The 27,483-nt window shown below is 47.3% G+C and overlaps 11 protein-coding genes across 11 annotated transcripts; 6 read left to right on the top strand and 5 right to left on the bottom strand.

The window, feature by feature from the left end:
* Positions 1–718: 718 nt before the first annotated feature.
* Positions 719–1,338, top strand: N7520_011143 (putative mitochondrial inner membrane protease subunit 1; the record flags this gene model as incomplete). The annotated part of the gene is made up of 2 exons (XM_057145076.1): positions 719–1,075; positions 1,168–1,338. The coding sequence occupies 2 exons, from the start codon at positions 719–721 to the stop codon at positions 1,336–1,338; spliced, it is 528 nt and encodes a 175-aa protein (XP_056990830.1).
* A 173-nt stretch (positions 1,339–1,511) lies between these two features.
* On the bottom strand, positions 1,512–2,816 carry N7520_011142 (mitochondrial 54S ribosomal protein mL38; the record flags this gene model as incomplete). Its single annotated transcript, XM_057145075.1, has 2 exons — positions 1,512–2,236; positions 2,291–2,816. 2 exons carry the CDS (start codon positions 2,814–2,816, stop codon positions 1,512–1,514), a joined length of 1,251 nt encoding a protein of 416 aa, XP_056990829.1.
* Positions 2,817–3,015: 199 nt separating this feature from the next.
* N7520_011141 (mitochondrial 54S ribosomal protein uL4m) lies at positions 3,016–3,950 on the top strand (the record flags this gene model as incomplete). Its single annotated transcript, XM_057145074.1, has 2 exons — positions 3,016–3,099; positions 3,183–3,950. 2 exons carry the CDS (start codon positions 3,016–3,018, stop codon positions 3,948–3,950), a joined length of 852 nt encoding a protein of 283 aa, XP_056990828.1.
* A 950-nt stretch (positions 3,951–4,900) lies between these two features.
* Positions 4,901–6,416, top strand: N7520_011140 (mitochondrial 37S ribosomal protein mS47; the record flags this gene model as incomplete). Its single annotated transcript, XM_057145073.1, has 3 exons — positions 4,901–4,948; positions 5,001–5,159; positions 5,217–6,416. 3 exons carry the CDS (start codon positions 4,901–4,903, stop codon positions 6,414–6,416), a joined length of 1,407 nt encoding a protein of 468 aa, XP_056990827.1.
* An 832-nt stretch (positions 6,417–7,248) lies between these two features.
* On the top strand, positions 7,249–8,121 carry N7520_011139 (putative iron-regulated transporter; the record flags this gene model as incomplete). Its single annotated transcript, XM_057145072.1, has 1 exon — positions 7,249–8,121. The coding sequence occupies one exon, from the start codon at positions 7,249–7,251 to the stop codon at positions 8,119–8,121; it is 873 nt and encodes a 290-aa protein (XP_056990826.1).
* Positions 8,122–8,707: 586 nt separating this feature from the next.
* N7520_011138 (Zn(II)2Cys6 transcription factor) lies at positions 8,708–10,850 on the top strand (the record flags this gene model as incomplete). The annotated part of the gene is made up of 2 exons (XM_057145071.1): positions 8,708–9,808; positions 9,855–10,850. The coding sequence occupies 2 exons, from the start codon at positions 8,708–8,710 to the stop codon at positions 10,848–10,850; spliced, it is 2,097 nt and encodes a 698-aa protein (XP_056990825.1).
* Positions 10,851–11,583: 733 nt separating this feature from the next.
* Positions 11,584–14,482, bottom strand: N7520_011137 (beta-glucosidase; the record flags this gene model as incomplete). Its single annotated transcript, XM_057145070.1, has 5 exons — positions 11,584–13,477; positions 13,533–13,920; positions 13,968–14,065; positions 14,123–14,328; positions 14,381–14,482. 5 exons carry the CDS (start codon positions 14,480–14,482, stop codon positions 11,584–11,586), a joined length of 2,688 nt encoding a protein of 895 aa, XP_056990824.1.
* Positions 14,483–15,508: 1,026 nt separating this feature from the next.
* Positions 15,509–16,926, bottom strand: N7520_011136 (uncharacterized protein; the record flags this gene model as incomplete). The annotated part of the gene is made up of 2 exons (XM_057145069.1): positions 15,509–16,101; positions 16,209–16,926. 2 exons carry the CDS (start codon positions 16,924–16,926, stop codon positions 15,509–15,511), a joined length of 1,311 nt encoding a protein of 436 aa, XP_056990823.1.
* A 3,250-nt stretch (positions 16,927–20,176) lies between these two features.
* On the top strand, positions 20,177–20,620 carry N7520_011135 (uncharacterized protein; the record flags this gene model as incomplete). The annotated part of the gene is made up of 1 exon (XM_057145068.1): positions 20,177–20,620. The coding sequence occupies one exon, from the start codon at positions 20,177–20,179 to the stop codon at positions 20,618–20,620; it is 444 nt and encodes a 147-aa protein (XP_056990822.1).
* A 1,072-nt stretch (positions 20,621–21,692) lies between these two features.
* N7520_011134 (membrane copper amine oxidase) lies at positions 21,693–24,290 on the bottom strand (the record flags this gene model as incomplete). Its single annotated transcript, XM_057145067.1, has 4 exons — positions 21,693–22,617; positions 22,676–22,970; positions 23,027–23,889; positions 23,947–24,290. 4 exons carry the CDS (start codon positions 24,288–24,290, stop codon positions 21,693–21,695), a joined length of 2,427 nt encoding a protein of 808 aa, XP_056990821.1.
* Positions 24,291–25,701: 1,411 nt separating this feature from the next.
* Positions 25,702–27,477, bottom strand: N7520_011133 (putative UV radiation resistance protein (UVRAG); the record flags this gene model as incomplete). The annotated part of the gene is made up of 1 exon (XM_057145066.1): positions 25,702–27,477. One exon carries the CDS (start codon positions 27,475–27,477, stop codon positions 25,702–25,704), a length of 1,776 nt encoding a protein of 591 aa, XP_056990820.1.
* Positions 27,478–27,483: the final 6 nt, after the last annotated feature.

Raw genomic sequence — 27,483 nt, 5'->3', positions numbered from 1 at the left:
GTTGCAATGTGGAATTCTGATGGGAATAAATGGTACTTGTTTGACTAGGTTATTGCATTCAAAAACGAATTGGAATAGGAATGTAAGGAAGATTGATGCATTGAAATATAGCTAAGTGGGATGTCTCCCCGCTAGACCAGCCTCAAAACCCAGTCCCATAATTAAATGGGGTCAAGTTGAGACTAGATGGGGGACAGCCAGTGCAACAGCATTGGCTGATTGTGTTCATCTTGCTTCATGTTCTACACTTGCTTCGTCCTGTTGCATTTTGCGTCGACGGCAAGCTCTAGCTTTTGTAGGAGCGATGGTGTTCTAACTAAAGAGGGGATTGTGTAAATGATCTGAATGTCATGCGTCTCAGCATGATTCAGGTATCATAGTTTTGATCGCTGGGAAAAAACCGTTCTCGGCACCACACATCAATGGGCCGTCGAACAGAGCAGACAACAGCTGATAGAAACAGTGAAAGGAATAGACTTGTCAAGCATTCTTCATGTCGAAAGTAGGTGGTTTGGGAACACTAATTATATAGGCTTGGGAAAAAGCGGTAGGAATGAAAATGAAAAAATGAACTTATAAGGCGGATTCAGATCACATGACCAGATGTTTATTCCTGAGATTCTAGGCTTCATATTTATGCCTGAAAGGTGCGGCAACCAAGTCCGCTATCACTGCACCTGTGTATCTCCATAGCTCAAAGCATGCGCACATACTGCCAATGGAGCGTCTCATTCGATCAACGCTAAAACTCACCCCGGGTCGGGTCGCTCGTTTTGCCATCAATGGCACCGGCCTGTTCTGCGCATGCGCGCTCGTCTGGGAGAACATCGTGACCATACAACTCAGCGAAGGACCGTCTATGTACCCGACCTTCAATCCGCGCGGCGATTGGCTGCTCATCTCACGAATGCATCGAAACGGAAAAGGAATCGAGGTCGGCGATGTCGTACGCTTTAACCATCCTACTTTTCTGGGTGTGCATGGCGCCAAGCGGGTTCTTGGGATGCCGGGAGATTTTGTTTGTCGGGATCAACCTTATAGCACTGGGGCTGGGCAACAACCGGATATGATTCAGGTGTGTTTTCTACTGTTGGCAAAAACCCTTGCTTCCGCGCTTGCGGTTTTTTTTTGATTGACTGGAATATTGCTGACTTGTTTTCCGCATAGGTACCTGAGGGTCATGTATTCCTAGTCGGCGACAACCTTCCCTGGTCAAGAGATTCGAGACAATTCGGACCGGTGCCTTTAGGCCTGATCAATGGCAAGATCGTGGCGCGAGTGTGGCCGAAGATGGAGTGGGTGCGCAATACCATGCAACCTGCGGAACTGGATGACTAGTTCTGTGTACAACATTTGGAAAGCTATAGTCTGGAGCATCTATGGAGTTTATTTGGGTCTTTTGAAAAAGGAAAGAAAATGGATCTGCTGTGCATATTCATACATATTCGGTTGTACAATACAAGAGTAACTCAAAACAATATTGGGACAGGTGGTATAGAATGGAGACGCATCTACCGGAAGGAAGAGGGGTTTCTCCGCTTGTAAGGAAGAGGCTCAACCTTCTTCCGGCGCAGCTCAACATCAGCGTCGCTGAAGCCGATCTGTTTCATGACTTCCAGTGTAGTCTCATCCCACTGGGTGCGGAACAGGTGGGCTCCAATGGGCTTGAGGTGGTAGCGAGCCTGGAGGGTACGCATAAGCATGTTCTCACGCTCAGTCTCCTTGGCCTTGATGGCTGCAAAGTCGAGCGGCTGGGAGTCCTTCTGCTCCATGATGAAGACAGAGAGTCGGTGGTAAGGACTACCCTTCTGGGCAACGGGTGCTTCCCAGGGAAGAACGACCTGGGAGTCTGTGGAGAGCTGGGAGAGATCGACCTTGGTGGAAACGGCCGAGATGGGCACATTGACGGCGAGATAGTGCATCTTGTAATCGAAGCTGTCTGCCTCGACATTGGGAACATCTGGATCGATAACAGCAATAGTAACGAGCTTCTCACCACGTTCAAACATTTGAATGTCAAGCTTGGGTGCTGTGGTGCTGTCCTTTGCGAGGACAAAATCACCAGGCCCAACCTGTCGCTTTCCAAAGTACAGCTTGGTCTCCACAGTCGGATCACATTGGGGTAGAACATCCGGAACGACATTCATCTGTGTAATACGCTGAACCAAAATCTTCCGACGGTATTCACGCCATTTGCGGTCGGCGAGGTAACGGTAGATGGGTTTGCTCATGTCGCCTAAGTAGAAAGAGCGTTAATATCAATTCTTCTCGAGTCTGCTGATCAACATACCTTGACCGTCCTCAAACTTCCGCTTCACCAATGGGTCATTGATGTCGGCCAAGATCTTGAGCTTCTCCAGGTGCAATTGCATAGCGGTCAGGCGAGACTTGCGCGAAATCTCCCCGGCCTGTTCAACCGGTTGTGCCTCCACTCGCGCAATCTTTTGCCGCATCGATTCAATCTCCTCTAACTTCTCTGCTCTGTCTGCGAGAAGAACCTTTCGTGCTTCTTGGAAACATTGGTATGGGAGTTGCTCGAAAGGGAGGCTGCCGGCGCTTTGCAACGCAGCACGGCGACGACGGGATCCAATAGGAGCAGTACCCTGTCGCATCAATCGTCGTTCCAATCGAGGACTTGAGACAAGGGCTGGATCCGGAGATTTATGGAACGGCTGGGTCTGTTCGGATTGGGCGTCCGCAACGCCGGCGGTTGACTGGAAGCCGCGGGACTGGACCTGAATGCCCGCGAGGCTTCTGGTGTAGGAATTGCGAAGACATTGAAGCAGCGGCTTCGATGCCCGCTCACAATGGGCCATTGTGAAAGGCTTTTTAATGGGTGTGGAAATGGGGTTGGAGGTAGAGGATGGTGTTATTGTCTTTGGGGAACATTTTCTGCTCTGCAGGCCAAGACTTCTGCTGGCGGCCACCGCCTCCCCGGAATCAACTTTTGCTCTTCCCATCCAGAGACAGCACATCACCAAACCACCCAATTAACTCGCTACAACGGCTGTCAAAATGCCCGGTTGCGAAGCTCTCCGGTCCCTGAGACTGTTGTCGCGCAGCTCAGGTGCTCTTTTGGCTGGATCCGAGAATGTCACGGTATGCGAATTGCCCACCGGATTTCAATTCGCTAGCCATGACCAGTTAGGAAGATATAGCCACTAACAATATGTTTGATATAGCGACGATGCCTTACTCGATCTATGGCCACAGAGGCTCAAGCCAATGCCTCTTCGACTCCCTCCGCGCCCGCTCCCTGGGACCTCCCTGTCTCCGTCATGACCTACAACTTCCCTTCTATGGAACCCGCTCGCTTGGTGGAATACTCCCAAAAACAACTTCAGATGCCGATTCGGAAAGATCTTCTTCACCGCGCAATTGTATACGAGGGTGACATGACCCGCCAGGGTACCGCCAGCACCAAGTGGAGAGACGATGTGCACGGTAGCCACAGGAAACTCATTCAACAGAAGGGATCCGGACGTGCCCGTGTGGGTGACAAGCAGTCACCGATTCGAAGGGGTGGTGGTGTTGCCCACGGTCCCCACCCTCGTGATTTCTCGACCGGACTGCCCGCCAAAGTCTACGATCAAGCCTGGCGCACAGCTCTCAGCTACCGATTCTCGCGCGGAGAATTGATCGTTATTGACAATACGATTTCTCTACCCCGTGACTCCACACCATTCTTGATGCAGAACATTCTCCTGGCGAACGGCTGGGGTACCAAGAACGGTCGATCGACATTTATCACAGACAAGGTGGACGAGGAGTTGTTTGACAAGGTGTCAAAGATGCACCGCTACGCGACTATTATGGACCGCAGTGATGTGGATGTTAAGAATCTGTTGGAGACCTCGCGGTTGATTATTGAGAAGTCGGCGCTGAACCACATTTTGAAGGAACACTCTCGGGATTTGTTGAGCCGCCCAGCCAAGGCATCCTACGTTTGAGTGCTTAAGCCTTGGATTGTCGTCTGTTTCTTGTATTGCATCTGTACAATTAGAATATCAATTTACCTGGGCAAATCAGCCTGTGTTATTATACTGTCAAAGGTCTCTGGAGTTCATGAGAATGTTCAATTTCATGTGTTTTCTTGTTGTTAGATAGTTGAGCACCTCACTAGTATGTCTGATCAGGTGCATCAAGTAATTGAAGTTGAGAGATTCAATGTCAGCAGGTTACATGTTGTGATTTCTCTGGTATCAACTCGACGCAGTGAGACCGGACGTAAGGCTCCAAATTCAATATCATATATCCAACAAATCCACCACATTTATTGGAAATGGTCTCGTGGTGATCACTCAATTAGAAATCATCAACACAGTTCCGGGGAAGAAGCCATCCATTGATAATCTGATCCGTCTGCAGCACATGTATAATGGAGCGTCGAAGCCGCTTTCTGCTTACTGTGCTCTATAGCATTCATGTCTTAGAAGTGACTGGACTGCATGTATAGTGTGGATTCTTAGTGACCATGTTTATAGGTAGTCAGCTAAATATGGGCGGTATGCGGTAAGATGTCCAGGTGTGTTGCATTAAGTAATGTTTAGCACTGTCGAAGAAGCCATAATATCTCTTGCAAACAGTATAATTAATCAGAAACCATATTCTGCACATGTAAATTCCATATTATGCAATTCCAAGAGGTTATGGGCTCTATATTACTTACTGCCTAGCTATCCTCCACCGCCGGCGCTTGTCCTCGGAAGAAAATCCATTCCAAAAAAAACTCCCGAGGTCGACGGCAAAGCGGAGAAACAGCCGATTGTCCTCATAATAGCCTTCCTTTACCCCTCTTTTGTTCCTCGTCACTTCGTGTCCAGCCTCTATGTTACTTCGACAATCATTCTCCCGGCTACCTTCGCCGCCGAGCTGGATCTCGCGGTTCTCTTCGCCAGCCATGCCTCTACGCGCCAAGGTGACCAACCCGGCCTTCAAGGCTTCTTCGGTATGGACCGGTGTATCCAAGTAACCGAGCTTTAAAGGCTAATTGCGTTTAGATGTCGACTTCAGCAAATACTAAAGAACTCCCCGGGGACGAGGCCGATGACGTTCTGTTCAACTCGATTTACGGCCTTCGCAGCATTGAGCTCAACCGACCAAAGAAGCTCAACTCCCTCAATGGCTCCATGGCCCGAAAGATTCTCCCTCGCTTGCAGGTCAGTATCGATGGCGCAAAACAAAAGGCACGGCACTAAATGGTCTGGTAACGATAGGAATGGGAAAAGTCTCACTTGGCAAACATCATTCTCATCTCCGGCGCTGGCGATAAGGCGCTTTGCGCTGGTGGTGATGTTGCGGCGTTGGCACTACAGAACGAGAAGGGCATCGAGGGACAGAAAGCATCTACCGATTTCTTCGGACTCGAATTTCAACTCGACCACCTGATCGCTACATACTCGAAGCCTGTCATCTCTTTCATGGACGGTATTACCATGGGCGGCGGTGTCGGTCTCAGCATGCACGCTCCCTTCCGAATTGCGACCGAGCGGACCGTTTTTGCTATGCCCGAGACAACCATTGGATACTTCCCTGACGTGGGTGGCTCGTTCTTCTTGCCACGATTGGACGGCGAGACAGGCACCTACCTGGCCTTGACTTCAACGCGTCTGAAGGGCGTCCAGACTCTGAGTGCTGGTATTGCCACTCACTACCTTCACTCTAGTGTTTTGGGCAGTGTCACCCAACGTCTCTCTGAGTTGGTCTTCCACGACAGTGTTGCTCTTCCTGAGCGGTTAGACGCCGTCAACAAGACCATGGCTGAATTCTCCGTTGGCGTTCCTCAAAATGGAAACCAGATTCTCGGCGGTAAACTTCGCGCCGCCATCGACCGCTGCTTCGGATTTGATACCATGGAGGAGATCTTCGCGGCGCTGGAGAAGGAGAAGGAGACCAATGAGAAATGGGCCCAGGATACTCTGGAGACACTTTCATCTCGCTCTCCAACCTCCCTCAAGGTGACATTGCGTCAAATGCGTCTTGGTAAGAAGTGGGACATCGCAGAGACATTCAAGCGTGAACACCAGATTGCAGCCAACTTCATGCGCCACCCCGATTTCGTGGAAGGTGTGAAGGCCCGCTTAATTTCCAAGCCCCCTCGCCAGGCCGAATGGCAGCCGGCCACTCTGGAGGAGGTCTCGCAAGAAGCCGTCGATGAGTTCTTCAAAGCCCCTGAAGGCGTGGCTCCCCTGGAGCTGCTGAACAAAACCACCTACCAGCAGTACCCACACGAGCGCTTTTCTCTGCCCAGTGAACACGCCATTGAAGAGGTTGTGCGGAACAAACGAATGTCCCAGACAGAAACGGTGAAGCACTTTGTTGAGCGATGGGGCCAGAAGGAGGGAGTGGCTGAGAAGGTATCTTCTGTCCTGGGTCAACGGACCAAGCAGGGCGAAAATGGCTTGACATGGGTATAGAATAGCCCTAGAGATTGTCTACAGCGTGTATTTTTCTTCCTTAATTGCCTGAGTAACAGGTTGCTGGCCTGTTCATCTGTATGTATTAGACCTCGGGGGTTTATCCCGGTTTTTGGATATTGGAACATTTGCATCATTTCATTTTCATCAAAATAAGCTTGTAAAGTAAGTTAAGTCTAGGCGATGCAGGCGTTTTTACAGATAAATTGTGCAAGAATTCTGTCCATCCAAATTGGCGAATCAGCTTCAACGTTCCAGGCCTTAAAGTCAGCCCACCCGCAATCCTCCCATCCGTCCACAGTTGAATCTTCATATAATAACGACACCCTCTACAGGTTTCAAACTTGCTATCTTTGGTCTTTTAGCCGGAACCATGCATGAGAGTGCCGATCGACCATCGGAAGCCAGTAGGGATACCTCTTTGCTTACATCCAATGCGTCCTCAGCACCGGACCGGGTGGGAGGTCGGTCAGTACTAATCCGACTGTACACCTCTCACCTACTTTCGGCATGGAACTCGCGAATATTTGAGTTTAGCGCTGTTTTGTTTTTGGCTTCCATATTTCCTGGCACGCTACTTTACGCCTCAATCTACGCGCTTGTTCGGGCCTTGTCTGCCGTTGCCCTGTCATCTTGGTTAGGTGCGACAGTTGACAAGTCGGATCGACTAGTCGTTTTAAGGCAGTCAATTGGTAGGATTTGCTCTTAATATTTCTAGGAAATTGACTAAAAATATATAGTCTGGCAAAGAGTCCCCGTGGCGATTTCCTGTTTATCCTTCATGGCTCTCTTGGCCACGGACAATTGGAGCGTAAAGTTGATTCTGTTCGTTATGCTGGGATTCCTTGCCTGTATTGAGAAATTGGCGGCTACCGCCAATACGGTGGCAGTCGAGCGTGATTGGGCCATTGTTATTGCGGAAAGCATCAATGTGCCTCGACAAGGTAAGGAGGTCTATTTGTTATGGAATACAAGTCTAATTATCAATACAGACTTGAATGCCTCAATGAGACGGATCGATCTCTTTTGCAAACTGGTAGCACCGGTATTCATCTCTCTTGTTGATAGTTTTTCTACTCGTGTTGCTATTTGGACTGTCCTGGGCTTGAATACCTTGTCTGTACTCATTGAGTACATTGCCATCGCTCAGGTATACCGATCAGTACCGGCCTTGAAGAAGGCAACAAGCCCCAGGCAGAGAGATACCGACGAGTCTTCACAAGCGCACCGCTCATGTCAAACAATAAGGAGCTACCTGCGCGGGAGTATAGCTCCATGGAAAGAATACGTCGCAAGCCCAGTATTCTTGCCATCGTTTGCGCTTAGCCTACTCTACATGACCGTCCTTTCATTCGGTGCGACCATGGTCACATATTTGCTCCACAGCGGCTTCAACCCTTTGGAAGTCAGTTGTATGCGTATTGGGTCGGTGATCGCCGAAGTTTCCGGCACATGGACAGCACCTATGATTATGAATCGCATAGGCCCTATCCGATCTGGACTTTGGTTTTTGAACTGGCAATTCTGTTGCGTCGCGGGGGCAGCCTTTGCATTTGTTCTCTGGGAATCCAATCCTAAGCTAGTAGCAGCAAGTTTGATTCTGGGTGTTGCTCTGAGTCGAATCGGACTTTGGGGATTCGACTTGTCAGTACAGTTCCTAGTGCAAGAGGTTAGTATTCAACTCTTCAAGTGTGCGCAGAACTAACACGCATTCTAGAATGTTGATGAGCACGCTCGAGCTAGATTCTCCGCAACGGAAATGGGGTTGCAAAATATTTTCGAGATGCTTTCTTTCGCATCCACCATTGTGTGGTCTTTGCCTGAACAATTTCAGTATCCAGTGATGATTAGTACTGGAGCCGTATCAATGGCAGCTGCCTGCTTTGCAGCTTATGTGCGCAAGGAACGAGGGCATCTGCTGCACCGATCGAAGTGTTTGGGAGGGGATAAGCCAGTATATCGGCCGATTAGATCTCTAGCATGAATTCATACTCCACTTCTGTGATAACATAGCAGGGTAGACGTAGATCACATTCAGGTACGCAAATGTACCACGTGGGAAGTCTGAGCGTATGCATATAAAATCATTTTAACTGCATACAACGTCAAGAATTAAGTCCTTTTTTTATGGCCAAGTTAGATCGGAGAATCAAGGTTATTCTCGGACTTGGCGAGCTCGTCATCTTGCTCATCGCGACTCGCGTGGGACCGCTATTGCGCTATTGCGGGGAAAAAGCCCCAGCTTTCTAATAATCCAAATATGCCCCTGTTCACCCTGGGTCCGTCTCACCATGGAGGTACCATCACAACGACCTCCATCTAGAGCTCCATCTCGCAGACTAACCCAAGTACTCGGTTCCCAGGTGCCCAAAGCCCGGGGAGCTGGCAGGTCAGGCCCACGTCGCCGAACGGGCTGCCTGACATGCAGGGCCCGGAAAGTGCGCTGCGACGAAACAAAACCAAGCTGCTCAAACTGCGATCGACTACGACTGCGCTGTGTCTACAAACCCCCTACTGCCCTCGGTGACTCCTGGGCTTCACCACCACAATCCAATAACTTTTCCTCAGCGCATGCATCCCAGACTTCCCCGTCACCCGCCATAAGCACCGTTTCGCAAACAGCGTCAGTATCAGCAGCCGCTGTCGCTGCATCTGCATCTGCATCGCATCGCTCGCCTGATCTGAACTTTTTCAACACTGTGCTTCGTTCGGACGATCGCCATCGGACGATCCCCGCGCTAGCTACACCGATTCGACGACTCCCCACGGATTCAGAGTACCCGGTGCTCGGTGGACCATTCGATATGCTTGGATTTATGGGAGGGATAACCTCTGAATTGGAGCAAAAACATATCGATTTAACTAGCGGACTTGCAGCATTTGCCTCTAGTCCCCCACAAACGCTACCAGCATCCGCTGGTAGCGCCACAGAAGAAGGGCAGTTTTCTGGAACTCGACCTCCAACCCTCAGTCCAGGCGCACAATCGTCTCTAGCTGACGGGACGTCCGTTGGTAGCGCTTCAGATGCGGCGACCACACGTGGCAGTGGCAGCTGGTCTGACCCCGGCACCACTTCTTATGAAGAGCAACTCCTCCAGCATTTCCTAGGAAGTGATCCGCCCGCAGGACTATTTGCGCCAGTGGCTATGGAATGGAAGTATGTACGACCGGCGGTGCTGGCATATGGACGAGACTTTAGTCCACTTTTGAATGCGTTGTACTGTTATTCAGACATCCACAAGGCGGTTACAGAAGGAGGGAAACGATGGCGCTGGGCGCCGACATACTATCGAGTAGCGAGCTCAGAAATCCAGGCGTGCCTGCTTGGTGATGTGACTGAGCCAACATTGATCAAAATATTTGCGACTATCTTTTTCTTGATGTTATCTGAGGTTGGTACCGTCACAATGCTTTATTGACAAAGCTGACTTAGGACAGCTCTTTTCATCTCCCGAGCTATGCGCTCCTGGGACCTCATACCTCCACTCTGCTTACCTTTTACTGCAACGATTCGACAGCCGAACAAGAAACTGGACGGGCCTTGGGCATTTGTTGGCGTCGTGGGTTTCGCTACTCGATGTAAAATCACTAATCGCAGGACGTGAAGGCGACCCGTTAGTTGAACTGAGCAATATCTCCGAACAAGGATCAAACTCTAGGTTAGAGGCACAAGGTGCGCGGGGCCCCCGAGCACCAGTCGAGGAACCAAAGGAGGATGGGGCTGAAGAGCAATTCCACAGCCCAAGCTATCTAGTCTACGAGGCAATCGTGGGCCCAGCATTCCGGTTCTTCGTACAAGCACAACAAGTTGTACGGCGAATAGTCTCGATCGATCTACATCACCGCAGCCGCGGAACCCTCAGCGATGAATTCGAAGTCCTTCAAATCGCACACAAAGTCGGCGCAGACCTTGAAACACTCTGGCACCGCCGCCCATCCGTGATCGATGTATACGGGCACCCAGAAGCACTAACAGATACACTCTGCGCACCCATAGCCCTTGAAGTCTGTCGCACATTCCGCCAGTACATAGCCAGCTTTCTGGCCAATTTTATCTACCTACATCGCGTTGCTTTCGCCATCTACCCACGCACTGATCGTGTCAATGGCGCCGTCAACCAAATCATCCACCTCGCAACCGTTGAATCGGCCGGTACCGAAGATGACCATCTTCCTGTCAGCTTTCTCTGGCCATTGTTTATTGCTGGCTTGGAAGGTTCTCTGGAACAACGGCAATGGGTCTTTCAGGAGATGCAGCGTATGGCATCTGCTCGCGAGAACGAGACAGCTACGTCGTTCAGACGTCATCCGTCTGCTGAGCAGGTTCTTCTGTTATTGGAAGAAATGACTCGACGGCAGGATGCGTCGCGGACTTGGGCGGATTCGCGGTGTGTGCGGCGGGAGCTCTTCTCGGACCCTTTTATCCTGATTTGACGTCATATGGTGATGTGAACCTGTATATATGGAGTGTTTAAATGGTTGGCGTTTCTGCTGGGGCGTTTTTATATATCCGAATGAGTCATGGCAGTCTATTCTAGATGCATTTCTGCGAACCATCCCGCTACCAAGTCTATGTATGTTCATCATAAGCTGCATGTATACCTAGTATGTATATGTTCTCGAAGTCAAAAGACGTTCATGTACAACTAGATAGCCAGGTCCTGTCACCTGCTAAGGTAAAGGTTCAGGTTAGCTCTAGGTTTCAAATGTCTGAATTTTAAAAGCTCATAATTATTTTGCCTCAGTATACTGAAGACATCAAAAAAAAATTCTTCGGGAGGAGTTTCTCCAATAAAGAGATTCCACAAAAGACATCATAAAGAAAGACTATTAACTCACTCCCAATCCCATGTCACTTTGTAACAGTGGTTAGCTGTGAGACTAGGAATAACACAGAGTAGGATCATCGGTACATGTAGGATTATCCTCAAGTGCTTCTTCCCTATTGACCTTGCATTCAAATGTTTTTTACATACTATCAGCCCACATGTTTGGGTAGGGTACTTCTTAGTAGCTAGTATGTACTCCCATAGCACTGCCCCTTTGAGAGATAATATATGTATCATATGTAATTTATTTTGTCTGTGCAAGAAAATGCTAAATACAACCCTCTTGGGCTGAACTTAACTGCCGAAGCAGTCAAACAAACCTAAGAATGCTTCATAGACTAATTAAAGCCCGAAGCATCGGAAATGGTCTCCTTCAATGGAAGATTCCGCGAAGAAGCACCGACATAAATAGTCTTATCATAGTCCGAAATAAACCAGTCCTGTGACACAGTATCCCAATTTGAGAGATCACGCCGAGTAAGATCAACTGTGAACGTAGCAGCTTCTCCAGGTGCGATGCGAAGTCTCTCGAATCCACGAAGCTGTCTGATCACGTCGTTGGGCCCTCCGAGTCCCACGTAGAGCTGCGCTACCTCATCACCGGCTATCTTGCCCGTGTTGGCGATAGTAGCTGTTACCGTGTATAGGACGTCCCATAGCAGAGGGTTTCCACCGACGCCGCTGGATGGAAGGCGGGGTTGTGGAGAACCGTTGAGGGCGTTGGCAGGGATGAAGTCAGAGGAGCCGTAGTCGGATTCATCGGCTGACTTCTTCAGGGATGTAGAGTTGAGGTATGGGTAGATGAAGTAGGGGACTGGGGTGATATTGTCCGGGAAGGTGTATGCCGAGCTATGATCAGACACATGGCCAAGCACTGGAGCTGCAGAAGTAGAGCCTGTAGTAGGTGTGTATTTTCCGGCATTGTGTTTTGTGATGGTGATGTCTGAGTAGCTGAATGTGGTGTAACTCTTGCCGTAACCAAACTCGTATATTGGAGTCACGTCGCCCTTGTCAAAGGCGCGGTAGTCGATGAACTGACCCTCGGTGAAATCGAGCTGCGGTGCGCTCTGGCCGCTATTGGGATTGTACAACACGTCTGCTCCATAATCCTTGCGAGAGGAGCCCATTGTAAATGGTAGCTTACCGCCGGGATTGACCCTGCCGTAGAGGACATCGGCAATCGAATTCCCAGACTCCTCGCCAGGAACACCGGCCCAGATGATGGCCGTTACGTTGTCATTGTTGACAAAACTGTCCATAAGGACTGCACCAACGCTGTGGATGACCACGATGGTGTTGTTGCACACTGAGCTGACAGCCTTGATCAGAGCATCTCCGTCATGCCAGAGGGTCAGATTGTTGCGATCACCGATATTATTATCAACAGTGATGTATCCCTCACCACTGTTAGAGTTTACGAACACAATAGCCACCGAGGACTGGGCAGCCACTGACTCAATCTGAGAGTAGGCGTAGTCATCGAGAACGGCCTGGTAAATTCCATCTCCGTTGTTATTGATCTCGTTCTCAATGGCGAAGCTTGGGGTGATCAAATAGGGGAAATTGGATGACCCACTACCCCACGCACAGCCTAGGGTACCCATGTCACATCCACGGTCCGAACACCCGTTGGGACCATATGCGTTTGGACCGGCATCGGATCCAAAGACCCCAGTAAACTTTTCCTTGCCTGTCAAGGGCAGTGCGTCGACATTCTTCAGTAGGACTGCACTGGCCGCCCCAATCTCCCGGATCAGGGCTCCATGGTTGTTCCGCACGTCGACATGTTCATTGATCAGACCGTATCCTTCATTTGCAACGTAGTGCTCATAACCGTAGGTATCAAGCGTCCAGGAAGCAAAATTGATGGGAACGTAATTTTGCTCCACACCAACGTAATACCAAGCTGCCATGATACGAACGGCCATATCATCCACCCGCCACTGGGGGACAGTGCCATTCAGAACAGCTACGGTTAAATTGCTTCCCCAGTATGAGGTTCCGGAGTCGAAAGCTATGTCACCAGGCATGGTCATATCGAGACCAGCTAATGCACTAGAAACACCAGACATTTGCGCGCTCCAGTCACTCATGACAAAGCCCTGGAATCCTAATTCCGCTTTGAGCAACTTGTTGAGCATGTAGCTATTTTGGCACGCATAGCTGTTGTTGATTTGGTTGTAAGCGCACATGACAGACCCCATTCCAGCGCGCACGCCATCCATCCAGGGCCTGTGCAGGTAGTCAGAGAAGAGTTTCTTGCATCAAAATCAAGATGTTCACTTACCAGAGATACATCTCATGCATTGTCACATCATCTATGTTGGCACTGTAGGCCTCATTGACGTGGTACTCGGCATAATCACCCGTAGTTCTGAAATGCTCCTGCTCATAGCCAATAAAGTGTTTGCCGCAGGCAACAACATTCTGCGACTGAATTCCAGAAATAGTCTCACCAAAAAGTACCCCCGAGAGAACAGGGTCAGGCGCAAAGCCTTCCCAATTTCTTCCGCCCTCGGGTACGCGACCCAGTGGACCAACCACAGGACCAAGCTGAACAGTGCTACCCTTGTGCTTGTGTTCATATCCCATTCCTTGTCCACGAGCGTAGGCCATGCCGCGATCCCAAGTAGCTGCGACATTGACACCCATTGGAAAGACTGAGTTGTAATCCGCTGGGAAAGGTTAGCAGAAATAGATAAAGCTCAAGGGAAAGTCTTACTATCTCTGACTCCCGTGGGCGAATCTTGCATACACATGCTGGGAATTCCGAGTCGAGGGATGGCGCCATTTTGACCGACGCATCGCTCAAGCTCCCATCTGTATACAGGTTAGACTCTTTGCACGAATAAACACAGAAATAAGTCAAAGGCATACCCGACACCGGTTGTAAGATTGATCTTCTCTGGAAGGGTCATTTGGCTGACGATTGATCTGGCCCTAGCATATGCGGCTTCCCAGTCACCCAGACCCTCACCCCATGGTGATGGGTACCACGGGGGTGAAGTTTGGTTGGACTTGGAGCCTGCGGCGACCACAGGGTTGCTGGTATCGGTACCATTTGAGTAAACGGAGTTAGGCCACTAGTAATATCAGTAAACAAATCCAGAGAGCCACATCTCATACTTGACTGACTGGTGAGGTACTGTTGCCCTGAGTAAGGGGGTTGGACGTGTCACTCGTGCCGTAGACCGGGACAGATGCAAAGAGAAGGACAGCTCCCAGCTGATTCCACATTGTGAGCATATGTGGGTATCCAAGAGGCTGGTAATGTTGAAGTGAGTGTGAGGAAGAAAAAAAGAGAGAGTAAAAGCCGAAAAGGAAGGGACTATTTATAAATTATAAATTATAAGCAAATTGTAAACAATGGGGGTAATATGAATTGAAGTGGAGGTTTACGCCTCACCCGCGCCAGTCACCCCTTCCCCTTCGGTACAGTAAAGTCAACAATCCAAGCAAGGTATCCAAGACTCGAATATCGCCGAGTTTACCGATGCATGTTTAGTTCCAATTCAGGCTGTTTAACCGGTCAAATGCGGGGTTGAATGACGATCATACCTCTCCAAGCTACCCTGTCTATTAGGTCATCTAGCAAACGAATCACTGTTCTTGCTTGATCCGATAATTCCCCGTAGATCAAGTTCCAGGTTGAAACTTTCAATGAACTGAGTCTAGATACTTTTGAGAAATGCGGTACTTGCTTGCAAAGAGTTGGGGCCCCGGAAAAGGCTTAATGAGATTAAGTTCCATTCTGGATATGCGGGGGCTTAGTTAAGTCAGGTTGCATTCCGCATTTCCACATAGGTAATCACAGTCATTCCTTGTTTAATTACCCTGTACTTTAGCTTTTGTTTGATTATTTATGAAAAGCTTCAAATACAAAGCCTTTACGATCTGCTGTGCTAACTAGATCTACAGATTGAAAAAGAAAAAACACATTTAGATCATCCCTTGGCAAAGCTTGACTTTAATTTAACCGATCGCAGATCTTGATAATGTCAAGTCTTGGCTTTGCTCACTGAATAGAACTATGACATGCGCACTAATCGCTCACTGAATAACTGACTAGTTATACCATGTTACTACGTAAGCTGGATTTAAAAGAAAGTTATAAGGAAACTATCCTTCATATAGCTAAGTAATTTATACTTATGCTAATAGAAAGAATAGCATCTAGTGCTTTTTACGCCGCAAGATTAAATTCTGGAACACTAGTACATTAAGTCCTGTCCATTATACACATGTATAATCTATTATTTAAAATCATTCATGCTCATTAGCGGCTTCATGATCCGAGCGCAACGAGTCGGCATCGTTCAACTCAAATTCAAAATTCCAAAGCTTTCCCACTTCACTGATCTCAGCCTTTGACTTAGTCAGATCATTTTGATTGCCCTTGGAGCTTGTTCGCCCGACATGTTGTATAACGCTTGGCGTCAACGCCCATCGGATTTCATTATTTGCATTTGCAAACTCCTCTGTTATCATGTCAACGTATCCAATCCTTTTGGACGTGTATAAATCCACAAGATCATCTATGCGAGATTGGGGGAAGACAAAAGCCTGCGAACAACACCCAAATTTGGACATTTGATGTACACCTTCCGGGATAGGAAGCACTGTCACTCGCCCGGCGGCGAAGTTAAGCCCGATCAGTAACGGCGCACACACTAGGCTCAATAAAAAGATGATCTCGTTTGGAATGTGGGGCCGGAATCGGAGTTGATAGCGTCGAACGCCTACTAGCAGGCATGCAACAGTGCAGACAGCTAACGTGGAGTAGAGAAAGTAGATGGGCCACTCTTCCGAATTCCAGCCTAGAAACTCCTCGGTGTAGAACAGACGAAGGTAAAGCCCTAAGAGAAAGAGGAAAAATCAGCAACATATTCATATCAAAGAAGGAGATTGGGGACTCGAAAGCAAGCCTAAAAATATTCTCAGAAACCGGTCTCGGTAAACTCACAATTTGATACCCCCATCTCCTTGGTTTTTTGATCGGCAGATATCACTGCATCATGAGTCCGGTGGTACCATCCGTCCAATGCCACAACGTCATCTTCGAGTATAATGGTGTATGGCGCGCCGACTTGCTTGCACGCTTTCAGCAGATATGCGTAGTCAAACAAAGCCTTTTCGCGCGCTGCAATCTTTGCCTCATCTGATTCCAATTCTCGTATATGATCAACGTCAACTTCCGAGGCATTATACAATAAGACCCGATCTGCTACTTGATGCAGCCATGGCTCGGCATATGCTGGGTGTTGCGATGGATCGGTGTGTGCAATAAATAGGATCAATTGTATGTTGGCTCTTTCCACATCACTGAGGCCTTCAACAACGGTTCCGACTGTACTCTTGAAATAACGGACGCCATTTCGTGCGATTGTTGCAATACCAAGACAGAACTCAGGTCGATGAGGTGGCTGTGGTATTTGAGAGACTTCTTCATTATTTACTGCATCAATGTATGTAGTTGCTTGTTCAAGTCTGACGGCTGAGTATGAAAGGTCGTATGCGGAGGAAGAGTCGAAAAAAGCGGAACCGGGGTCACGGGAGGAGTGTGATCGTACATAAAGGAGAAGAAATGTGTATAATAAGAGAAAGGAGAAAAAGACGCGAAGTGTGTAGGATGGAACACCCGATGCAGACCAGAAACCGAGAGATAGTTGATTCAGACGCATTCTGGGCGAGGAAATAAAGAGAAGTGTCAGATTGTCATTTAAAAGAAACAACAACCCATTTGCACATCTAGAGAAAGAGATGAAACCCCTATTGCCAGTATGTTCTTCTCCTTTACAGGTATAAGCAGTACATTACTAGTGGAGCTTGAAATTTGATGACTGTAGGTGCTGAAAGAAACGGACTTATACTGTATAAATGACATATGCACCTCAAGAACCAATGAAGGGAGCATATGCCCCTATGACCCACTAGCTTACGTAGGGTATCTTGCGTGGTAGCACCCATTCTTGGTGTGGGGCTTGGGAGTTAAGCTTCGATCGAGTGTAGCTTATGCGGTAAATTTGCCTAACTGCCGATTACAGCCCTGATCCATATTGAAATAACCTATCATGTGATGGATTTCGGGTGGTTCCATGATACTAACCCGATGTGATAGTAAGTACAAAGCCCAGGCCCGGAAACCACGGACCAATTCAGACCAGGTACCGCGTACGAAAGTTACAGAATTTCAATTGGGGGTGTCAAATCCAATTCTAAGGAGATCCACTCTTCGACTTCTCCGTGTACAATCTAATCCGTACGGCACATGTCTGCTTTGGTTGTTCCGTGTCCTCACGCTCCGCTTAACTCGGCATCTTCCCGTCCATAACTCTATCTCTTTCTCTCTAGCACACTCTCAGTACTATATATTGATCCCATATGCTTGCTTACCCAGCTATTTCCGCAGCCTCGATCTTTGATCAGGTTCTGCAATCATAGAGATCCAGGCTATGTAAAAAGCGAGCATAGGGTCAACATATGTGATGATATTAGGTGCTATGGAGAAAGAAAGAAAGCTGCACATGTGGAGGGCGAGAGATAAGCTAAAGAGCAGCTAAGGGCATGGACCCACAAAAATTTGGAAGTAGATTGATCGTCCCAGGAAATAACTAAGTAATACGGAGTACTGTAGCTTTTGGGGGCTACAGAGTACTCCGCATGAAGTATTTCAAACTTTCGATAGTAAAATTAGCGCCCACCTTAGCATAAATTACATGATGTGTGAAAGAAAATCAAAAATACTAAATTTTTATGCAAAAAATTGTACCTTGAAAATATATCTCGAAAACTCTACGGCAGCAAAATATTGCTTCGCAAATTATATTTCTTACGAACTATTATCCATTTGATGTGTATCTCCGAGCCTTCTGCACACGTGTGTCAAAAAATATATCAGAAGACAAATATCTGATGTAGATCCAGGTCGCATTTTAAACATATGCCGTAGCCAAAATCTAATTTGATTTGGGGAGATCCTTATGCCAAGAGGTACAGAGGAAGGAAATAAAGAGAGAGAGAGAGAGGGAGACTAACTACTATCTACTCCGTACGCAGTAATTATATGACAGACCGTTACAAAAGGATTATGGTAACCTGACCCTTCACCGTTACTCGCAACAACTCAGAACCATCGATCATCTATTTACCTTACTGTAGGGTAGTATGGGCTCTTTGAATATCTTGTTGGTAGCACATCAAAGCTCTGGAAAAGGGCCTCAGTAGAAGGTGAAGGAAGTCGATTTGAGCTGGAGGCATGGTGGAGATATCCTGAGATGGGTGGATATTCGCTTCTAGAGTACAACACAATACATCATTATCCCGGAGAGCGAAGCTTACATACAATTTAGCTGAGGTGGTCATATGTTCTGTGCGGCCCACCAAAAGATGGGGCCACTACGCGGTTCAATCACTAGTAGCTATCGATCGCAAGCCCATTATACTTTGGCGCTTTGCTTTCTTCGGAATGCGTAGAATCTCGATAATGAATTTTTATACACGGAGGGTAAACTTCATTCTGGTCCATATCCTAGTAGCTCTTGAAAAATCGTATCTCATTGGCCTTGCCAATGAATCATACCCCTTGAGATTGTGAAACATCACGGGCAGCTAGCCTTTTATCTAGTGTAAGTTATCGAAAAATAAAATTTATAACAGTAACTCTGTAAAATGTATGTCTTATTTATAATGAAAACCTGGAATTCAAGCTCGAAATCTATCTCGGTAAAATCAGACAGTGGGACTGTGGCTGAACCGTATTTTCTCGAGGTCCTTTGTATCAAGCACCATTTTAAAAGTTAACACAACACCTACTACACCTGCCAACATCTCCTGCTCTGGACAGGATTTTATATTCATACATGGTTTTTGTATGATGAACGGGCCTGGAAATTCCATTTCTATTCGAGGGCTTTGCTTGTCCTAATATGGCAACCTGGCTGAAGTTACCTAAGTATACTCCAGGAATACATTCCGAGCTTGATGTCTTCGTATCCTACCTGCTTAAGATGTAAATGTGGCCAGTGAGTCGCAATTCAACACGTGCACTCCAAGCTCTCATCGACAGACCCCATTACTGTCCTATCAATGCAGCGTTCATAAGCGGGAATTTCTAGCAGCTTTCATAACGCTTATTTTGTCCAAGGCCCACACTACATAGAGCCTTTTAATGCAGCAATCATACACGGGAACTTCTAGCAGCTTTCATAGCGCTGTTTTTGTCCCAGGCCCACAATACGTAGTGCCCTAGCCGGCCGCCATTCCAAAGGATTTCACGACCACGAGAAATCATTATGTACGTCTAATTACATCGATTGTTGAGATTTAACTACCAGTCAAAAAATACCTCGTTGCGTTCGCGAGTGGAGCTTATCTCCATTCAACTCTCACTCCAGAGCTATCCACTAGCATCCATCCACATCCTTCCATAACTCGCTTCTCCGCTTCAATTTTGTACACGTTGTAAATATTGATCATAATTTTACACGTGCTATGATACCTCTCTTTAGTCAGTACACTGGCTGATTGCTCAATTGGCAACTTTGGGCGCAATATAATTCCGTCTATAGACTTTGAAAATGGAAAGATGACAAGGATGCATTCGTCCACAGTCATGTTGGCGCTGGGTCCGTTTTTCGGAAGCTCAACAACCCGCTAAATGATATTAGTGCCTTAGCTCCATTTTATCGTATAGAAGATTGGAAAGCGTAAGCTCGTACTAGTTCTGTGAAATAGATTACTCGAACCGGAGTAGCCGGGAAGAAATTGCTTCTTACACAAAGTACCTTAAAGCCAAATGGCAGGTATATAAAGAGCATGGTTGCTTGCGTCGAGGTGAAACTGATATTCAACGCTGACATTGATTGGTCTTTCCCTCCTACAAACCGTGTTGTTCGAAAATTCACCTGCTCTTTTCGTGTGATCATTTACAAGATGAAGCTTTCCATCTTCACAGCCCTTACCCTCCTCTTCGCCGGCATTCAAGCGGCCCCGACCTCTGAAAATCCATCCGTCGTCTTGAACAAGCGAAAGTACATCAACGACTGCGGTACTTCGACCTTTGTCGACGAAACTACCAGCGGCTCTCCCAAAGTTGCCGACTGCAAGAAGATTGCAACCAACATTAAGAGCGGAGGTACTTGGACTTTTGAAGGCTTTGGTGTCCAGCATCAGCTCGTCCAGTATGGCACTTGTGCTTTCGGTGTAACAGTCTCCGCGGACTATTACACCATGATCGGCAACGAGGATATCATCGATTTGATCACCGACTCCATCGAGAAGTACAAATGGGAGGGCAAAGTTGGTGCTAAAGGCCACATGATGTGCGAAGGACAAGATGGCAAGAATGAGGTTGTTTGGGGTATTTACAAAACTTGATCTGTTAGTTGATGGCACCTGTGGATTATGAACATATGTTTTTTTGTTTGTGTCTGACTACATTCCATGTTCTGGGTTTCAAGGCGTTGTTCGTTCGTTTTAGTATTTGTACATATCAGACATGGTCAGATTGGATAAAGACAATATGTTGGAACAATGCTACCTATATCGATAGTGTAGTATGCTTGATTTGTAGCCTTTAAGTAGATTAATCTAACCGAAAAAAATCTTCCCTTGGCGAATCTTAGCTTTTATCCATGACAAGCGCGCTACCTACTTGCATACCTTCTGCGTGCTTCCCTTTAGTGCTTCCTTCCTTCCCTCTCTCTAACCTTGATTTTTCAGTAAATAGATAGAGTATCTTCATACTACTTGAAATCTTTGTTAAGTTCATGAAGGTGTAAATTACTGTAATTACATTTTTGTATTTTTGATTTTCTACCGAAAATCTAGTATCTAGTCCACCAACATTGACCATATGATACATATAGTCCACTGTATCCGAGTGTAGTTCTGATCACGTAGAGAATTTTTAGAACGAAACCCCGCATCAATGGAATTCTCATACACATATCAAGTGGTCCAACCCAATTAGGGACTACACATATCACTGCCAACCGAAGTAGGAATTCACCTGCTGATCGTATACTCGTCCTCTGATTGGTCAAAAAGGAGAGGGTACAAGGCACCTGAAGCTGACAAAGAATGCTTTTATTCCTGGAAGGTTCGTCTCTGCCTCTTAACATTCTGACTGAATACATTCGTATCGGATGCTAGGTATGGGGTACCGGGCCTGAGTGTTGTGAGCAGAGCACTCCGCTAGGGTCGCTATTGAAAGAGTATGAACATTCTAAGGTTTGAATCAATGACTCTCTCTCTGGAGCTTCTTCAATTCGTAACATCCCCTCTCGCCGTCTGCATCCGCTATTCATGTCTAATTGATAAACTTTCAGGAGAGCCCCTGGTCTCATCTGGGCGTCAATATCACCCCTGTGCAATGATTCAGCTAGCCCGATAAAAGAGACGTCGGTCACATGTGCAGACTATGCCGGAGTTCATGACTCATAGCTCTTTAAGATATGCTATCCGTATCAAAGTAAGGATCATTCGGATCATAAGGGAACTTTCTGACCACAACATCTCCAACGTAATCCCACAAGCTGGACTCAGCTGGAGTGAAATCCAACGTACACTGGTCGTCGTGTTGCCCGAACGTGTGAACAGCGGACACATTCCCATCGTCATAAACTACTCGAACCATATTCACTGTTTCCCGACTTGGATCCCCAAGCAAATAGTTCAGCGGCATAAACTGTACGCCTGAATGCGCAGTAGTGAATACCGTGTTGGGAAGATCACCAGTGTGTGGAACATGATGCATGCCTAGGTTCAGCCACACGACTAGATCCTGCTGGGTGAGATTCTCGCCGTTGAAGAATTTATTGAAATTGATAGCCGGATCTTCCACGTCTTGGGAGTTCTTTGGGTGAGCGGATCGGGGCTCGGTGTCATGATGCTGGGTGACTTGAATATCATAGTTGGCCCACTGTGCGGCATTGCGAAGATTTGTCGAGTTCTCGACAGTTAGGTGAATAGTTCCAGTCGAGGGCAAGATTCGATATCCCCGATACTCGCCGTAGGGAGTTGTCTCGTCCAAGTTAAGTACTTTGACTTGAGTGGCAGAGTTGGCAGCCCAGTTGAATCGGCTTTCATCTTCATTTTTAATATTCGAATGCTCAATCTTCATCGTATTGCGGGTTTGATTGGACCACGCAAATTTCTGGGTGGTTGGGATTTGCTTAGTCAACTGGATCGTATTGTTCAGTCCCAAGATATCGAAATCGGCCTTGAAGTTTAGAACATGGTCATGCATCGATCCCGAGAGTGCGTCATGGATATGGTAGCCAAAGTCCTCATTGTGGGCGTAATAAGCTGACTGAATATAGCCAGAGGCTCGCACTTCAACGCCGATAGATCCATCCATGTAGAACGAGTAACTGCAGGAAGGTATTGTTAGCTTACACACACTAATTCAGCCTAGAGGGTTCCAATCACCTGAACATGTAGTCATAGTTGCCAACCGTGGACACAGAACGAACCGTGAAGTAGACGTTCTTAGTCACAGACACATAATATGAGCTGCTATGACGCTGCATTGGGTAATCTGCATCATATTCAAAGAGGCAAATACTATGAATGTGCGTATGGGTAGTCTCATCTTCATAAAATGTGCTGTTGAGATATGTTGCATAAGATGGACAGTCGTACCCTTTGGCCAACTCAAATGCGTAGGGTCCAAATCCATAGTAAGAATCAAGATAAGAAGTCATGGACTGCACAGGGTCGTTTCCTATTTGGAGTCAGCAATGCTTGAGTGAAATAGTGGCATAGTGCTAAATAACTTACCAGCATAGTGAGCAAGAGCCTCCTGCAAGCCAAGCTCGTACAGGATACGCTGACCCTTGTACCGAATATCATGAAGAGTCATTCCAACATCATGAGAAAAGCTGATATAGAAAGTAAAGTCCATCCATTCGACATACTTCTGTTCCACATCAACCCCAAATCTTGACCCTGAGGGAGCAACAGAAACAGGAGGATATGATCGATCATGCGGCAGGACTTTCCCTCGTTGATCAGTGTGTGCCCATTCTCCGTCACTATTTGCCCCAAGCTTCTCAAAACCAGGGCTGTAGAAGGCATTTCGAAAGTCTTCAGTTGATGGGTAAAAGATGTCGTTGTACAGCCACCCCAGAACCTTCCATTTCGATGCATCTCGGCCAGTAACATCCGAGTGAACGTACAACCCCAAGGGAAGCAAAGTCGAAGAATCAAAATCACCGGCTGTATCATGCCAAAATTGATCCCAGCGAAGGATATGGCCATTTTCTTGCGAAAGAGGGTCAATACCCCAGAGACTGATCGTGTCATTGTCAAGTCCAAGGTATGTTGCATTCCAAAGATCACGGGTGATGTCAGCTACCGAGGTACTGATGCCCAGAAGCCATGTGTCGTATACAAGGGTGTCGTCTGGGTCCACATTGCGGATCCTCCCCTGTGTTTTGCGAGTGTATGGATACTCAAGCGGCTGCCACTGGGTGGTCCTATTCACAATTGGTAGAGGGCCTATAAGGATATCCGCATAGTAAGGTTCGACGGTTGCTCGGTGATCAATAACCACATGGGCATATCGAGGTGGTTCTTTGCCATTATGGTCGATGAAGTGGAGAGAGTTTGTCTTGTTCGGTTGCATGAGCTCAACAAGTTCACTTCAATGTTCTGAATGTTAGCCAAGTTCGAAAGAGAGGAAATCATATATGCCATACACAGTATTGTCCCAGTCTCCAGCGTCTTTGGAAAGGGTCAAGTTCAGATCAGTTTGTTCGAAAAGCCATGACAGAACACTTGCAGCTTCAGGGTCTGTCAGGCCGGTCCAGATGTTTTTCTTTGGGGCTTGAATTTTGGTGAAGTTAGACTCATGGCAAGAACCAGCTCCAGAAAAACTGCGATCATGGAGTTTTTGACCCAGTCCTTGGTAAAGATCTCGTCTACTGTCATGCTTCTGTTTCGGTGATGGTCGTCGGAGATCCGCGTGAAGTCTACCAGCAGTTGGGTTGACCAATATGGTCAGTCCCAGCGCTACAGTAAGATACCAAGAGCTAGTAGGCATACTTGGCTTTAGAAGCTGATTTCAGATGTTTTGTTTCCTAAAGAAATAATCCCAGCCTAGTGCTCGGGCTTTTATAATATTATACAGCAGTTCTAACAGTTTCATCTCGGGATTCAAAGCACCGCCTATTTGACCATGTCTCAACAAAAAACAAGAGTAAATGTTGGAGAGAATTTGGATATCGATCAATCGCAAATCTTTGACTGACTGATTCGCATGTACCTGCTTTTTTCGAGAGTTTCTTGATCTTTCAACAGTACATAAACAGGATGAGATAGCCGAAAGAACCAATACTTGGCGTCATGGTTCCTGAATTCGCATCATATATCTACTTAACCGATATATACCCCTCATATTAGCATCTTGGCATGCGCAGCCACAAGGGTCGTATCAATCCGATTCTTATCTTGGGAGAATTTCAACCACTGATAGGCCCTTTCCCCTCGATCTTTATCGACCTTTCCAGATTCGCGTCTTGGCAACGGCCGAGATATAAATTTCCTATCAGTCTGATTCTTATCTCGGCAAGACTGCAACCACTCGGCATGTCCACATTCTATTCCCATTTCCGGGGAACTAAACAGCAATCTGTTGGAATTGCGCCCTTAAACAATATAGCTAGGGCTTCTTTATTGGTACAACTACCTCAGCAAGACACTCAAATGATTTGTCCTGGTCAAAATGAGATAAAGAATTCAAAAGGGACTGAGAGCTACAACACTGCAGATGCTAAGAGTATTCTATAGGGTGAACCTTGTTATGCATATGCATACCGCTGTTTAGGCAGCCACGTTTGCTGGTCAAGTGATTTTTATATACCATGTGCATACAGCGTTGGGATAATAGTCAAGGCCAGACCATGAATGACGCGAACTCGGGCGGCTTATGCCACAGCTAAATGACCCTTATTATATTTGGGCACTTATTATCCTCAGGGGGTCTAGCTGGTATCCTAGCCTTGCGTGTCAATTATTTATGCATACACTCAAGTAAGAGTCGATGTAGATTGAAAATGCCCAAATGGGCACTAATGTGAAAGGCAAGCTAATAAAGTGTCTAGGCAGACGCGGCTGGTAAAGTGTATGGAATAGTTACAGTGCTTTATAAACATTGCTTGGGCTCTGATCAACAGGAGGCTAAGACTGTGTCACTGATACAGTCCGTAATGTGTACGAATTACCGGTTCTCGATTTGATAATTTTAAAAAAGGTTGTCCTAGATGTAAGGACTTTTGGCATTAATTATTCCCATTCACTTATGGGCAACACGTAGATATACCTCCGAGACGAATATGTGCACTAGGAAATCTTTGGATACAATCAAGAAAGTCAATCGAGAGAACTCGGATTTATGCTAGAAACCGAAAGACAGAAAATGCCGTAACCCGCTAAATAAGTTCGGTACTACAAGGCTAAGCAACGCGCGACGCCAGCGGATGATTTGCCGGTTGAGCGAGCTTTGTCCCCTGATCCAAAGCAAGGCTTCCGTTCATCTTTGAGACCAAGTCCCATGCCTTCCGAGATGAGACTAATTCACCAGATGCCGCACTTTCAGTGCTTCCTCGACGAGATGGATTCGGAGTCAGTTCCCCCCTGAGGAGACCACGAATGCCGCCTGCTTTACGGGCAGGGATTTCCAGTGTACCAGCAGTGAGAATATAGAGAAGATATTTGAGATTGGGGAGGGTGTGTCGAATATCCAAGCCGCGAATACCAGTCTTGTTAAGCAGAAACTCAATGTTCTTGTTCAGGAGGAAGACGGCATATTCAAATCGATAATGAACGCTGACCGGGTATAAAGGAAAGACGCGCTGCGGGAGATCTGCCGATATTTGATCCTGAATTAAGGAGATAGACTGATTTGGGCTGACCGGGTAAGGAATAGCCACCGATAAGTAGAATGAGAGCAGGTATACTAGGTGGGCCGTAAAGCCCAATGCCGCTGCGACCACCTCGCGGTCGATGTTATCAAAGTCCGAGTTGGGAAGCGGCAGTCCCGCGATGGTAAAAGCCAGTGTTTTATCTGGAATGGGCTCAATGGGATAGATATTCATCAAATCTTCGGCAATACGCCGAATCTGACCCTTCGTGTCTTCCGAGTTGTGATGGAGCAGCTGTTCGCTAGAGACTAGCTTTTCTTGAGCATCCGGAAGATGACTCCGAGCTTTCTCCTGGGCAGTTCTGCCCTGGTCCATGGCCTCTTTTCGAGATTTGATGCTTGCAATGAGATCTGCTTTGCGCCTGGCCGATGCCCGGATTTGCTTTCGCTCGATTGCAATGGCTTGCTTGATTGAGGCGAGGCGATCCTGCGCCTTGGCGGCATCGCTCTGAGTAGCTAATGCATCTTCGTTCTTCTTGAGTATATCACAAATCTGTACCTCTAGCTTCTCTCGAGTCGCCAGCGCATCCTGGACACATTCGTCTAGGTTTGCCAATCGCATCAAAGAGTCGTACGAGGATGTGGACAGCGTAGCTCCAGTATTAGCTCGATGACCAGCGCCACCGAGAGGAGGCTCGACCGATGGAAGATCTGTGAAATTGGTGTACACTCCATCGGGAAAATGAAACAAGATAGAGTTTGCAGGGAGGGGGTGATGGAAGCTTTCGATAGTTTTGCCCAGGAATTGGAGCGATCGTAAATGAAGCTGCAGCTCAACAAGCAGGATATACTCGGTCATTTCATCTGTCTTTGCCCAAAGTTTCAAAGTCAATGTGTCCCTTCGAGAAACCCCAGGCCCACAAAAGTTCAGGTCAAAAGAACGAAAGCTTGGGTTGGTAGCCTTGTTCACCACCTCGCTGATGTAAACCGGCTCATGAACACCGTCACAGTGAATAGAGACCCATGTGTCCGCCATTCGGCTCTTGGTGATGTCTTCCAAGCTCACCTGTCTCGTTCGAGGATTGGGATCATTCCATGGAAGGAGACTTCGTCGACGCGACTCGCGTTTGTCAGGTTTAGGTTCCGCATTACTTTGTTGATTTGCGCGTGAATGAAGTTCAGTAACGGATCGCGAAGGATGTAAAGGACGGCTATCATTTTGCGCTAGGATCTTCGAGGGTGATGTCAAGGCGTTCGGGATGTCGTCGTCATCAATGGTCTTACCGCGTACTCGGTTTCTTGGGGGTGTAACGACCAAATTGCGGACGGATATGCCGTGAAGATGTCTGAGTTTGCGATTCTGGAGCATTTTCAG

The sequence above is a fragment of the Penicillium odoratum genome (genome assembly GCF_028828045.1).
Source record: "Penicillium odoratum strain IBT 22623 chromosome Unknown utg000008l_segment0_segment0, whole genome shotgun sequence".
In the NCBI taxonomy this organism is placed as follows: domain Eukaryota; kingdom Fungi; phylum Ascomycota; class Eurotiomycetes; order Eurotiales; family Aspergillaceae; genus Penicillium; species Penicillium odoratum.
Note: the sequence above shows the minus strand (reverse complement) of the source record. Positions and strands in the feature narration are given on the sequence as shown.